This window comes from Gopherus flavomarginatus, chromosome 21 (genome assembly GCF_025201925.1).
Source record: "Gopherus flavomarginatus isolate rGopFla2 chromosome 21, rGopFla2.mat.asm, whole genome shotgun sequence".
Classification (NCBI taxonomy): Eukaryota; Metazoa; Chordata; order Testudines; family Testudinidae; genus Gopherus; species Gopherus flavomarginatus.
Genome location: NC_066637.1, coordinates 4,891,051 through 4,905,170, shown reverse-complemented (window position 1 = coordinate 4,905,170; position 14,120 = coordinate 4,891,051). Strand labels below are relative to the sequence as shown.

General features: G+C 43.1%; 1 protein-coding gene across 2 annotated transcripts in view; it reads right to left on the bottom strand.

Moving 5' to 3' along the window:
- Positions 1 to 14,120, bottom strand: part of TTC34 (tetratricopeptide repeat domain 34) — a 42,872-nt gene that overhangs the window by 14,305 nt on the left and 14,447 nt on the right. For both annotated transcript variants that reach the window (XM_050931123.1, XM_050931124.1), the window contains exon 5: positions 9,047 to 9,213. In XM_050931123.1, coding sequence (XP_050787080.1) covers positions 9,047 to 9,213 — 167 coding nt within the window. The remainder of the gene's footprint in view (positions 1 to 9,046; positions 9,214 to 14,120) is intronic.

The window sequence follows — 14,120 nt, the reverse complement described above, 5'->3', positions numbered from 1 at the left end:
ATAGGGTTGTACATGGGAAAGAACCAGCTAAAATACCTCACCACGGTGTTCAATTCCATTCAATGGGTCAGCTCATTGATCCAATGGCTGTAAAGCCTACCAGCTTTAGAGATCTTCACCTCACTCACACTTTGGGTAGACAAGGAGAGAGGAGGAAATACAGCATAACCATGTGAGTCAGATGGTGTGTCTGATGACCCTGGATTCATTAGAATTCCAGTCCTGGTAGTTTCTCTCTTTCTCTCGCTCCATCTCCCAAATCTCAATCTGACTCCAACCAGACACCCTCTCCATCCCCACCGCTAGGAGAGATATAGTAGAGGACAAGGGGAATGAGTAGCAAGGAGCTTATTCCTCTGGTAGGCTGGAATGGATTGTTACTCCACCATGCAGTCCATTAGAAAAACACTGTTTGAAAAGTTTAATTAGATTGAACAAGACCATTACAGTTCACTTTTATGCTCCTTTAAAAAAAAATTCCAAAGCCAAAATGGTATTTAATTAAAGCTTTTTAAATTAGTTTGTAAACCAAAGAAACAAATGCCTTCCATTTCAATAACCCATTCAATAAGTAATCTGACTGGCAAAATTAAAGCCAATTGCTTATTGTGATGTGCCTGCTATCTCAAAAAGCAGGCAAGCAAGCAACCATGGGACTATCATTAGGATCCACTGGGGGCCTCTTATGTGGAATATTTTGCATTTAAAGGCCAATTAATAATAACATTTTCTATATCAATTCTGTTTAATATTCACACAGAAGTTTTTTGAAATCACCTTCATAATGTTCTCCTTTGGTAGGATCTGGGAGGGAGTATTTCTCCTCATCATCTCTACACTGTCCTTAATACATTCATGGAATCTGTCTGTAAATGTAACCTAGCTCTGTTAGTCCCAGAACAGAGAATGTCCGGAGTGCTACGTAATGGTACCAGTCCAGCCATTGATCTGTGGGAATGCTGCATGGCGATTCATGCAAGGGACCTGGGAGTTAGGACACTTGGGTTAAAAGTTTTGTCCATCACTCACTATCTAACATTGTTATCAAGTCATTTAGTCGCTCCGTGCCTCAGTTTACCCCTTTTGGTATACCAGTAATATCTGTCTACCCCAGAGGGTTGTTCTGAGGCTTACTAATAGTTTGTCTACATTGAAATAAAAAAACCTATGGCTCCGAGTCTCACACCTCAGGTCAGCTGACTTGGGCTTGTGGGGCTCAAGCCACAGGGCTATCCAATTGCAGTGCAGATGCTTGGGCTGGAGCCCAGGCTTTGAGACCCTCCTCCCTTCCAGGGTCTCAGATCCTGGGCTCCAGCCAAGTCCAAACATCTAAAATTTTATAGCCCTGTAGCTGAAGTCCCGTGAGCCTAAGTCAGTTGATTTGGGCCAGCCATGACAGTGCCACGGGTCTTTTATCTCAGTGTAGACGTACCTTTAATGCTTTCTAAGAGCTCTAGGAATGCAAAGTATTGCTGCCCCTTCTTCTGCTGCAGGAACTGACTGTGATCAGAGTCTAAGGCAGACAGCAAACTCAACTGCTGTTGACCCAGCTCCCTCTCCAAGATCCTGCCTACAGACCCTTGTACGATTAAAAACTAACAGCAAGATAGCATGTCTTCCCAAGACTGAACATTTGCTCGCATGCTAAGAAGAAGAACTCGTAAGACCACGTGTAAGCACCTTCTTGTGATGCTTGCCATGACTGTATTAGTCCTGTCAGAAGTGGAGCTAGTGCACACCCCAGCTTTAACTAGATTCCTCCATGGCAATTGCACTGCTACACAAAATGTGCCTGTCCTTATCTGTGGTGATTAATATAGGAAGGCTGGGAATGATGTAGAAATGGACAGTTCCATTTGGCAAGCTTAGCCACCTGCCATATATCCTCTAGCACATTTTAATGAATGATTTCCATGCAGTGTGTCCATATCTGGCATGTACACATAAGAGCTCATACCCAGAGCCCAGGAGAATCTTATATGGTATGGGTGAAATTCATTCCTGCACAGGAGTCAAGCACAAGTCCTAAATATCAGTTCAATTAACTAATTAAGTGGGGTATAGGTCTTGCATGGGGCGTCTGCATAGGGGTGACTTTAACCCTTTGAAATTTTCCTCTGTGCGTATCATTTTGCAAAGCTTTGCAAGCAGATGCTAAAGATCGCTGGTCTCAGCAGGTAAATAATGTTAGGCAAGCTGCTCTCTATGGCTGCAGGGTGGCCCTCTCATGAAACAGCTTGCAGGCTCAAAGCCTTAACAAATGTGCTCCTCAAGTGTGAGGCTTTTCCCCTTTTTTGTCTATCCAGCACTGAACATACACTCTGAGCTTTAATAATTGTAATAATATTTCTTGCCTAAATTGGAGATGAAATCCACTTGTTCCTCTGCCCCTGGCTTACCTAACGTCCACATGAGCGTTTTGCAAATTGGGTTTTAAAGGAGTTACAACAGTGCAGTGAATATGCACATTTGCTGTTTTATACTCTGAACATTTGGGAAACGGCAGGCTTTTAACAAGCAGTTGAGATGACCACCCAATGGGCTATGAAACCTCTTGCTGAAATTGAAAGCAGCCCTTCCAAAGACCTTGAAGGGGAAAAGCAGACAGCACATGGAGAACTGGAACAGATTGAGCTCTAAGCAGTACTACTAGCTAGACAGCAAGTCCAGGGATTTGTTTCTGAAACTTCCTTATCTTAATGGCATCTTTTATTTTCTTTCTCTTTCCTCGGCCTCAAGCCCTTAACAAAATCAGTACATGCTGCATCAGTTCCAAGCTTTTATCCAGTAAAGGATCAGATTAGGCAGCCGGTTTCTATTATTTTCCCCAAGCTTTCTTTTACATGGACAGGCACATTCACTGTAACAAACAAACAGCAGTTCAGGATTGCTGGATGCCTATCTCTGTACAGCCACAATTTGTACGGAAAGGGAGCGTGATCTAGTGGTTTGAGCATGAGACTAACAGTCAGGAGTTCTGGCATGGAGTCTCTTCCCCGCTATCTTGCTGACTTACTTAGTGACCCTCAGGCAAATTACTTAACTTCTCTGGGATTTCGTTTCCCCATCTGTAAAATGGAGAGTTGATTAATTAACCTCTGTGGAACACCTTGAGCTACTGGGATTAAATGCTTTATAAATGCAAAGAATCATTACTATTGAATATGGGTATTGGAGTTGATCATGATATAATTTCTAAATACTTAGGCTGGGACATAATCTGGCCCTATCACAGCCATGCAGGAGAGTAACGGGAGAGTGAAACACCTCCCCCCTGGCCTCCCTAGATAGCTATGCTAGCACTCCCCATATCAAGGCTGGGCCATAGGGATGAGGGGATAAAGGAGGGGCTGCCTTGACCTTCTTTGAGCAGGTAGATGGGGAGGGGCTGAAGGTAGTTGGAATGTGAGTTCCTTTGCCTCCGTGTGCCAGGCAATGGAACTGGCAGGGCATGGTGAGGAAGTCAGCTGCACCAGTACAGTGGTGGTGCAAATGATTTCCCCATGGGAGAAAAAGAGCATCAGGAAAGGAGCTGAGACTGAGTCACATTTACTTCCCAGAACTCCTCCTGGGGTGCTACAGATGTGCACTGCCCCTTGCCCAAAGCATTTAGCAAATGTGCAATCTCACCCTTCATAGCTACAGACCCCTGGGGTTACAGGGCCACAGCTGCAATAAAAACGCTAATGATATGACTTTAAAATTTCCCACTGATAACCCCTTAGATTACTAATCCTAACAGAGTGGTCAGATTCTAACTGATATAATAGTTTAGCATCCAATTCTACAGCACTTACTGATGTGTCTAGTTCAATTAACTTCTCAGCCTAGAAGTATGCTTCTGAATATAAATCACAAAAAATAAGTTTCATAAAGAGTCAGTAAATATTCATTTGAGGGCTGCAGGTCTGTTTAGTTCCTATTTGCATTTCACTCCTGTTGCACAATGAAATTAAGACTACTCAGTTTCACACTTGTTTACAAGATTCTAGTCATTTTCACTTTCTAGTTCTGGCACTCTGAGGGTTGCACACTGATATTTAAAGGGACAGGACATCAGAAATGGGAGCTATGTTTTGGACAGTCATATTTGACCAAAATAGCTGAATGATTAGTATAGATGAAGAGGGTTGGCACAAGGTCATGTAAATCCAGCATCAGTCCTCAGAATAGGACTGAAGAAAGTAGACATACATGGTGCAGAGGACTTGTTCTCACACCCTCTACATAGGGGTGAATTTCACTCCACCAAAAGAAATTACTAAAGCAAATTCCACTGTAATAATCACTCCAGTTCTTCAGAATTAAAAAAACAAAGAAACAAAAACCCTTAAAAATATTCCGCAGAGCTAATAGTACTGATATCAACACATGGGGAGCTACACAGTGACAGATTTACAGGGATCTCCTCAAACCTAGGCATCCTTCCTCAGAGACCTTAACCTTCGTTGTCATCTTTTTAACATTATTCCTGGAGTCACCACTCGTTCAAGCAATAGCTCCCTGGATCACAGCACAGTATCTGAAATCAGTATCGATAGATGCCTTCCAGCTATTTGTACCACTAATGGGTAACAGTGCTGACAGGGACAATCTACACCAAGATGGTGGCAGTTTTGTTATATATTTTTGAAGGTGATTGATTGGGTGAAATACCTAAAAATCAGTCTTTGGACACAAATGCCACTTGTACTCAAAATGAGACATTGCAGCCTGCTCGTAAGTGTTAAGAATGTTTGGTATGTTAGTTCTTGACTCTGTGAAAATACAAACATCTCTGAGCATATGAAATGCGGCAGAAGGAGGGCCACTAGATCAGCTTAGGCCAGCATCTTGTTTTAATAACAGAGGGGCTATTGGCTAAAAAGGGATTTTAAGATTGTCAGGAGAAATCACGTCTCTACAATGTAAACCATCTAGGCTTGGCTGCTTCTGATTACAACTTGTTTGCAAAGTCAAAGGATATTAAACCTGCTTCTAATGAATGTGCATACAATGTTCCCGATGTTCATTCACTTGGGAAAGGTTTTCGCATGGATTGATAACTGCTGTCCAAGCCAAAATAAACATGGACACTCTGGGTCACTTTCAGGGGGCTTTATATCATGTAGTTCATCTCCTGACAGAGACATTTTTAACTTTTTACAAGATTTTACTCTGACGTCAGACAGGTGGTTCTGCTGCACAATACCCTTGGTTAGGGTGTTATTTACTTATTTGCAGAAAGGTGGCATGATTACAAAAAGGGGAATTGTTAAAGATTAGAAGTGGACAACAGAGAAATCACAAAAGAGTCAGGACATCTGGGTTCTATTTCCAGCTCTCCCATTGACTTGCTGCGCCACTTTAGGTGAATTAGTCAACATCTGTGCAGTGCTTCAGACATTGCAGGTGGAGTTTCAAAAGCATTTATCATTGATCACACTCCACTTCCACTGAACTCAACTCCCATTAACCTCAGTGGGAGCAGAGTTAGGCCAATGCTGACTGCTTTTGAAAAATGCCACTCCTAAAGCACTATGCAAATGCTAGGTACTACTAGATATAGTGGGGAGGGGCAAGCATCTTTGCTTTTTTTCATTTCACCTCTCACACGTAGGTTGCCTGCTGAATTTTGAATACTCCAATCACCGAGTTGGAATATCTTTGATGGAGGCATTCATATAAATTATACAGCTACTGGAGGGGAGCGAATTCACAAATGCACCCATGAATCTGAAATTTCCAAATTCCCTCTGAATAGCCAAACGTTGGCTTAGCTCTGTGTCTGACCTGGGGAAAGTCACATGGTCTCTCTGTGCCTCCTTTTAGAGATTTAGAAAAAATATGTCAGTACTAATACAATATTATTGTTATTATTAGAATTGCAGGATTACCTAGGGACCCCAATCATGAACCAGGACTCTATCATGCTAAGCATGGTTCAAAAGACAGTCACTATCTGCAAGAATTTACAGTCTAAGCAAGGACCTCATGAGGGTGTTGTGAAGCATTCTATAGAAAATATTGATGGAGCCAAACCAAGACCCCAGATCCAAATTCTCCTGGGAAAGAATTCATTAAGGATCCTATTTAGAACCTACTGAAATCAAAGGAAAGACTCCCATGGGATTTGGCCCACACTCTCAATACTTCACTACCAGTATCTTGCTCAGCTCTAGTCAGACTCATCGGAGGGGTTTATATGAACTGAGTGTGTATCCGTGTGGGGGAAGGATCTTGGTCTATTCCCTAGTGATCAGGTGTCCATATCCTAGCTGGCCTCCTTCAGGGCCAAGAATTGAATAGGCCATGGAGCCTGAGTTATCTTTGCCCCACTAGAGGTGGTTTTTTTCCAGCTGAAGGTTAAGGAACACTGGTTAGGCAATATGTAGAGGGCTTACATGGATGCTGTCTAGGCCAATGCTGACCTGTGGCTAAATCAAGGATTTTAGTGTCTAGCTTACTCAATCTGGCACTATTCAGCTATGCACAAAACTTGACATAAAGCCTATGCTTTGTTTGACTACATACATGGCAGCACATGGCTAGAAGTTCTTTCACGTTTTTGTTCTGCAGAGCAAGTTGTTATTTCATCAATGAGAGAGAGATGTTCTATGGACTCTCTATCACGCCTCTGAGCCTCCTCTCTGGTATTTCATTCTGCAGCCTACAGGAAGGACTTCATGGGATAGTTATGTGAGAACTACATGGGTCTACACCATACTCAGCATGAAGGAAGAAGCAGCACAGGGTGCATGCTTAGCACAGCCAAATGCCTGCACTGGGCAAAGCTCTCCTTGTGCAGAGGGTCAGCACAATGCCTATGAGAACAACTCCGCTCCTTAAACTGGCACTTGAGTGAGCCTTACGTGGGGTCTGAACCTGGCACGATCACTTTGATGTGTGGAATTGGTAGGAAAAAAGGCTTCTCAATGCCCTATCACACACAAATAATCACTTTCCATTCCCAAAACCCAGGATATGCCCTGTACCATGCTAACCACTTCTTTTGGATGGATGTTTAAAGGAGAGATCTGCCAATAGCCCGGCAGGGTTTGAGACTCAGATCAGAGTGTTGCTCAGATAGAATAATGTTCTTGATAAAGTGCTTCCCTGGTTGTGAGACTCCGTGCACTGGAAGAGCAGTCACAGCATTCCAACAGCCAATACAAACAAGATAAAACACTGGAGGAAAACGAGGCAACTCCTCCATTGCACAGAGTTAGGGAAAGGAGCTCTGCGGATGCCAAAATAATTGGATAAATAGACAGAAAAATATTCCTGATGGAGGCAGGAAAACACATTTAGACCTAGTAATTCTAAGCACATAATTCAGGAAGAAATTGCTGTCATGAAACAGTTTCTGTTCTGTTCCTCTGGTATAAATCCAGAGGCAAGCCACTCAGGCCAATGGAATTACTCTGGACTTACAGAGGAGTAAATGAGGGCAGAATTTGGCTCAGCAGGTGTAAACTGACATAGTTCCAATGAATTCAATGGAGTTGTGCCAGTTTATAATTGACAAGGACCTGGCCCAGTACCTCCAATGTTGCTTAGTTCAGTGGTGCTTTGAGATCTATTGATGGAAAATGCTATATAACAGCCGAGTATTATTATTATTATTATTATTATTATTAATACTGGCTCTGCAAGAGGCAGATGATGCAGGCAAAAGTCTGACATGTGCCACTTAGCTTGAGGGTAATGTATGAAGCCCTGAAGTGTGACATACCACAAATCAGAAGTGGTTATGCTGTGTAGATGCAGCAGTGTTGGCCATATTATGGTTTGGCATCTAGTGCTGCTAGCCTCTTTTTCCACTGGAACAGACAACGTAGCAACAAATGTAAGAGGGGCTTTTTTGGAGCATTGCATATGATTGCATGGTAGTGACGCAAATGAGGCTATGACTACGGATTCTCATTCCTCTCCTCTAGACACAGGCAATTGAGTTAGTAATTGAGGGGGAGGGATAGACATGCACACAGGAAGAGCAGGATACTGCTTTGAGCAATGGCTTTTATCTTGCATCACATGCTGCCTGAGAGCAGCATGTTTCTGCTCTGGAGCCTAGGCCATGAATGATCGGGGCAACAAATCTACAGAAGTACCCTGGGCCACATTGGGTCAGGCCTTTTGCATGCAGCAGAACTTTTGGATAATCTTAACGGGCGTCTGCACACATAGTCCACATATTTTACCATTTACAAGACATTTTAAGGTCTTAAAATCATATTTCATCTTCTTGGCAGTGCTAAGTGCAGCCCACACATACAGAGTGTGGTGCTCTGGCCCCTGTAGATATTGGGCCACGTGTAGCGGCGAATGAGCCTGCTATGATCTTGATGCTAACATATCCGCCTCTTTCCACTCACACAGTTGAGGCTTATGCTCAGATCCAGAGATGCTCCGTTCAAGCCCCATTACTAACAACCCACCCAGGACATTGTGTAATATAGTGATTCTCACCTAGGGGTATGTGCACCCCTGGGGGTGGGCAGAGGTCTTCCAGGGGGTACAGCAACTCATTTAGATATTTGCCTAGTTTTACAACAGGCTGCATAAAAAGCACTAGCAAACTCAGTACAAAGTAAAATTTCATACAGACAATGACATGTTTATACTGCTCTGTATCCTGTACACTAAAATGTAAGTGCAGTATTTATATTCCAATGGATTTATTTTCTAATATGGTAAAAATTAGAAAGTAAGTAATTTTTTGGTAACAGCGTGCTATAAAACTTTTTGTATTTTTATGTCTGATTTGTTAAGCAAGTAGTTTTTAAGTGAGGTGGAACTTGGGGGTACGCAAGACAAATCAGATTCCTGAAAGGGGGTACAGTAGTCTGGAAAGTTTGAGAGCCACTGGTGTAATATATACATGGACTTAGGCCCAGGCATCAATGCATATAGAGCCCAACCTTCACCCCACTTCAAATCGATGGCAGATTTCCCATTGATTTCAGTGGGGGCATGGTCAGACACATGAAACCTGAGATCGGTCTTACAAATATTTTATATTTACTGGGCAACGTGTGACATTAATCCAACACAACAACAATACCTTCTGCTGGTTCAGGGCAAGGTAAATGAATCCCCTTCCACTCAGGGCCTGTACGTTTCTAGGGTCCTCCTTCAGGATGGCATTAAAATCAAAAATTGCAGTTTTCTTCTGGCCAAGGTGTCCATAACATCGAGCCCTGGTGAGAAGGGACTCTTCAGCGTAGCCACCTGGGCAAGAGAGAAATGTGCAAATCAAACAGAAAGGATGATACAGCCTTCTAGTGAGAGAGCTCCAAAACTGGGACTGTGGGTGAGATCACACCCCAGGCAGCGTGCTCTGCTCCACAAGAGCCCTATTTAGAGGACTTAGGTGGTACATGGCTCTTTTGCACCCTTGTGTGGCAGGATGTAAGGCCAGCCAGCTATTGAGCTCTGAGTCTGGGGTAGAATAGCAGGAGATTGCGATGGGGCTCGGTCCCCAGTGGTTGGAAAGCTGGGCAAAAATATTTAAGCAGAATGGTAATTTAGAAACCTATCCAAAAAATGCAAAATTCTCCCCAGTGCACAAGAACCTAACCACCCCTTTCAAGCCCTCAGGATCTAATCTTACTTCTTACTGAACTCCATAGGAATTTTGCTGTTTGATTCAGTGAGACCAGTATCCAGCTCTTAGCAGAGTGTTTAGTGGTTCAGCGGGGCCTTTCAGCTGCACTAGGGGAATTAAATGGGACTTAAGTGGTGCATAGGGCTGGGCTGGCTCCCCACACAGAGGTGACTTTCACCCTTCAAGACTAAGTGTATGAGGGGCACTAAAGAGATTATTTTGCACGTGAAGCGCAGCAACATTATGGCTCCAATGTTCAGACTCATATCAAGTGGTTTATTTGCACTCAACTGTCAAATACCGATGCTGCAATCAGCATTTGCATCCTGTATTTCCTTGCGCTTTATCATGTCGCTAAGTTTAGTTCTGCCTTCCTTATGCTGAGTGGCATCCGACCCTGCAACCAATACCATGTTCTCAATAGGATGGCTCCAAGTGAGCAGAGACTGCCCCTTAGGCAACTGAGACTTTACTCTTCACTTTCCCAGTGACTGTTGCTCTTTGGAGTTTTTATCAAGTAACTGTCCAAGGTCTCTTGGACGTCTCCTCTGAAAGCATAATTGGTTCTTAATGTCTATTTGAACAGTGTAATTTGTTTTGATAATCTCCCCCAACCTGATGTGTCTGAAAAATAAAGGAAGGAAAATGGTAACTTCCCAAGTGAAATTTCTAAAATGATACTTCCCCAATGGACATATTCCTGACCTTCCTCCCATGTTGCTGCACTTGCTACAGTTACGATAACTGCAGGGGACTTGAAACCTTGAAAACATGTGGGGTCGGAACTGCCCCGGCATGGAGAGATGCAGCTGTTTGGTTTCTGTCAACTGCAGCATTTTGAATCAGCTGTTTGCTGCACCCCTGCCATCCCTGCTGCACACAGATAACACGTGATGCAGCCAGTTACACAGAAAAGTGATCATGTCTCTTGTGAGCTTGGCTGTTTGCATTTTCTGTCTCTCCAACTTTCCATATGGAAATGGTCCTTGTACTGAGGCTGAAAAGCCAGTATCAAAGGTGTGGGTTAGATTGTGACTTGGACTCACATATCAGTGACGTGGGGTAGGAGCCCCCCTACTTGCGGAAGCTACCTGGACCTAGGGCAGTAGATAGAAGGGGAGTGGTTGGGATGGATGGGAAATGGGCAGAGCCCCCTATGCGCTGGCTGGCACGAGGGGGTGGTATATGCCAGCCATAAATTACTACCCCCTGGAAGCAGCAAGGATGCAGGCAGAGAATCGGGATTCAGTTGGGGATGCTCTAGTCTAGCTGAGGTAAACAAAAGTGTTCACAACCGTTCCACCGCGCTAGAGATAGTGGCTAGGTTCATATCCCTATGTTACATCATGATAATAACCCAAGGACGTGGAATCTCCGGAGCCATTTCCCTGTAGCCCCTCACGCAAACTCTGATTGTCTCAGCTGCTAACCAAAGCTGCTTTCCCTTAGCGACAGCACTTTTACTAATGGCATGTTTCTTGCACTCCCCTACTCGATGCCTTGGCCGGGATTCGTACATCAACAGAATCCTCGTTCCCCAGCAGAAGTGGAGAAACCAGGCTTTGCACATCAGGCAACGAGAGAAAGAAGACTATGAGTCTGAGGCAGAACTCCAGTTAAATACAGCAGTTTAAATCAACAAGCGGCCAAGGTCTGCATTACCCAGAGAATGGCTGTCTAACCTTCGGAGGAATAGGCGTGTCCCAGCTCCTTAACTGTAACATGAGGGGGGATCCTTATTTCACAGTTGTCAAAATTAATTAATGCTTGTGAGGTACCCAGATATTTAATTGATAACGGCCATATAAGTACCTAGGTGAATAGCAGCTATGTCCGAAGGGATCTTGCCCTACGCACACTTGTAATGATAGCTGCAGTAAACTTAGCCATTAACATTATGATTTATTTCACCCGTTCCGTAATAAAGGAAATTAAAAACTGTGCACAGCTTCAATGCTTTCCCTTAAAATGTTTACAGCATCAGCCTCTTGGACCTCAGTGATATTTAACCAACAATTATATTTTACTCAGTAAAACAAAACAAAGACACTGGTGATCAAAGGAGTTTAAAAATAATAATAATGTTTTAGCTTTTAAAAAAAATATTTGCTTTTAAAGCATGTACATGGGGAAAATAAGCTTTCGCCAAAGTTATTCAAAAGGATAGAGGATGATTTACTCCCACCTAGTGGAGATCTACGTATGGAGTGCTGCAGGACAAGTTTTATTTAAAGTTGGAGGCATTCAATTTTAGTTAGATCAGTGTGAGCAGATCCCTGTGTCTGTGTGGATCCAATTACAGGACTAGGCCCTGAATTTGTAAATATGGACAAATTACTGATTTCGCTCTTCACCCAAAAAACAACTTTACCTGCTTTGTAAAGTATCTTGAGATCCTTGAATGAAAAAGCAACATGCAAAGTATTTTTGTTCTAATTTGGCTTTCAACAACAATAGATGATGCTCATGCAAAACCCTCTAGGCCGCCTCACAATTAATACAACTTGCAGTAACCTAATGATGACCATCCGGCAGTTTTAAATAATCATATGGGTTACAAATGATTGCAGCCAGCCAACAAGAGAAAAGCCCTTTCACCACACCAGAGACATACCCTCAGCCTTCCCACAAAGCATGCCAAACAACTGGATTTTGCATGGTGTCCAGAAGGCCATTGAGCCTAGACTATATTTGACCAAGGTGGGGACAATTTATTGTTATTACTTAAAGGGTGGTCCCACAGGTGTAGATTTGTGCGGCTTTTTTCACCTGTGTTATGTTTTAAAACAGATATATAACAATGGAAAGAATAATTGTATTTGAAAAAGTTCCTTAGAGGCAGCAATCCTTGTCCTTTTGGTGGCTAGTACATAACAAAAAGGCCTAGCTCTTTTACCCATGGAGCTTAAAGACCTTTACAAAGGAAAGTAAAAATAACTGACACTGGGGCACAGAGAGGAAGTGACTTTCTCAAGGTCACCAAGCAAGCAATGGGACCCTTGTCTGCCTTTTCTAGTGCTCAGCCCACAAAGCCACACTGCACAACTCTGCATTTGCCAAGAACTGTTTGTGAAAGGATCTCAGAGTGCCACAAAAGTCTTATCTGAGCCTGATAGCACCTATGACAGGTCTGCAGGTCCACCCATTTAAAGCCACTACACTGAAACCAACAGCTTAAAAATAACGTGTACAGTAAGTCAGTGGCTGAGCTGGCATAGAGCACAGGAATCCCACAAAGGAAGTTTTGTTTTCGGTGATGCTGTTGTCACACAGAATATTGAATGCTATTACAATTCATTTCAAAGAGCAGCTGAGGATGGAGACCAAGATGGAAAATATTTACTAACTCATCCAAGTCCAACGCTCTCCAGCTACCTGCCATTATCATAACATGTCAGTGTTTGAAATGTCCTGTCAAAAAGCCAGAGCCAGCTAAAGACTCCTGGTGAATAAAATGAGATAGCGCTATATAAAAAAGGAATATTTTACTTCTCAGACGAGCCTTCCCACATGAAATGCTTTGCCAATTAGTCTTGAGAGAATAATTTCAGCATGCTGTATGCTGGAGATAATCAATTTCTGAAAGTGACTAAGAAGATATGGGAAAAGGCACCTCTAACAGTGATCTATGAAAATAGATAGTGGCTGCTTTGCTTAGAGCAGATGTGTAGCTGCAACTTGTGTTATAATCTAGTGCTTTGATTGCAGCAGTGCGCTACATTCGCAGTCAGAAAGAGGAGCCCCAGTGTGCTCGGCGATGCACAAATGCAGTCCCTTCGCCAAAGAGTTTACAAAGACAAAAAGAAAAAAGAACATTGTGACAAAGATGGAGAAGGAAGGCAGAGGGTAACACCAGTAAGATCATGCAGTTACATAGTTCAGTCAGGGGCCCAGATTGCTAGCTCCAAATAAAATAAACAAATCGATACACAGTGGATCTCCCCAGCTAGCTGTCATTGCTTTCTGATTATGGGCAGGTGTCCCAGCAGAAGTGGGTCTCCTGAAGGGATTTGAGGGAGGAGCTTGTAGTTAGTTACGTATGAAATTTTCAGATGTGGCCCATGTTTTTTGTTGGCTTATTTGACACCCAGAGTCTCTGAAAAATTGGGGCACCAAAGTCAGCAGCCACATTTGAAACTGTTAGGAGAGAGGTGCATTCAGTAGAAGTTCTGAAAACCAGGCCCTAAATCTCTGAAGCTGGGCACCCAGAACTGAAGCACTCAGAGTTAGTAAATCCTCTAGAAAATCTAGGCCTAAGGGAAAGACTCACATTGACATCATTGAGCTTGAGATAAGATCTTCAGTAACCTGTCTAAGGCCATACATGCAGGGCGGACCTGGAAGCAGAATGCAGGTCTCCTGGGTTCCAGGCTTGGGCCTTGTCTGATGGAGCACACTACCTTCCTCATGCATTAAATACATGGATACTTTCTTTTCGCTGCTTAATTTTTATTGCTTGTAATTTTAAAGGTAGGGGAGATTAAAAGGGTTAAAAAAATGTTTTTGCTTGACAGAAATGACCATCCAAGAG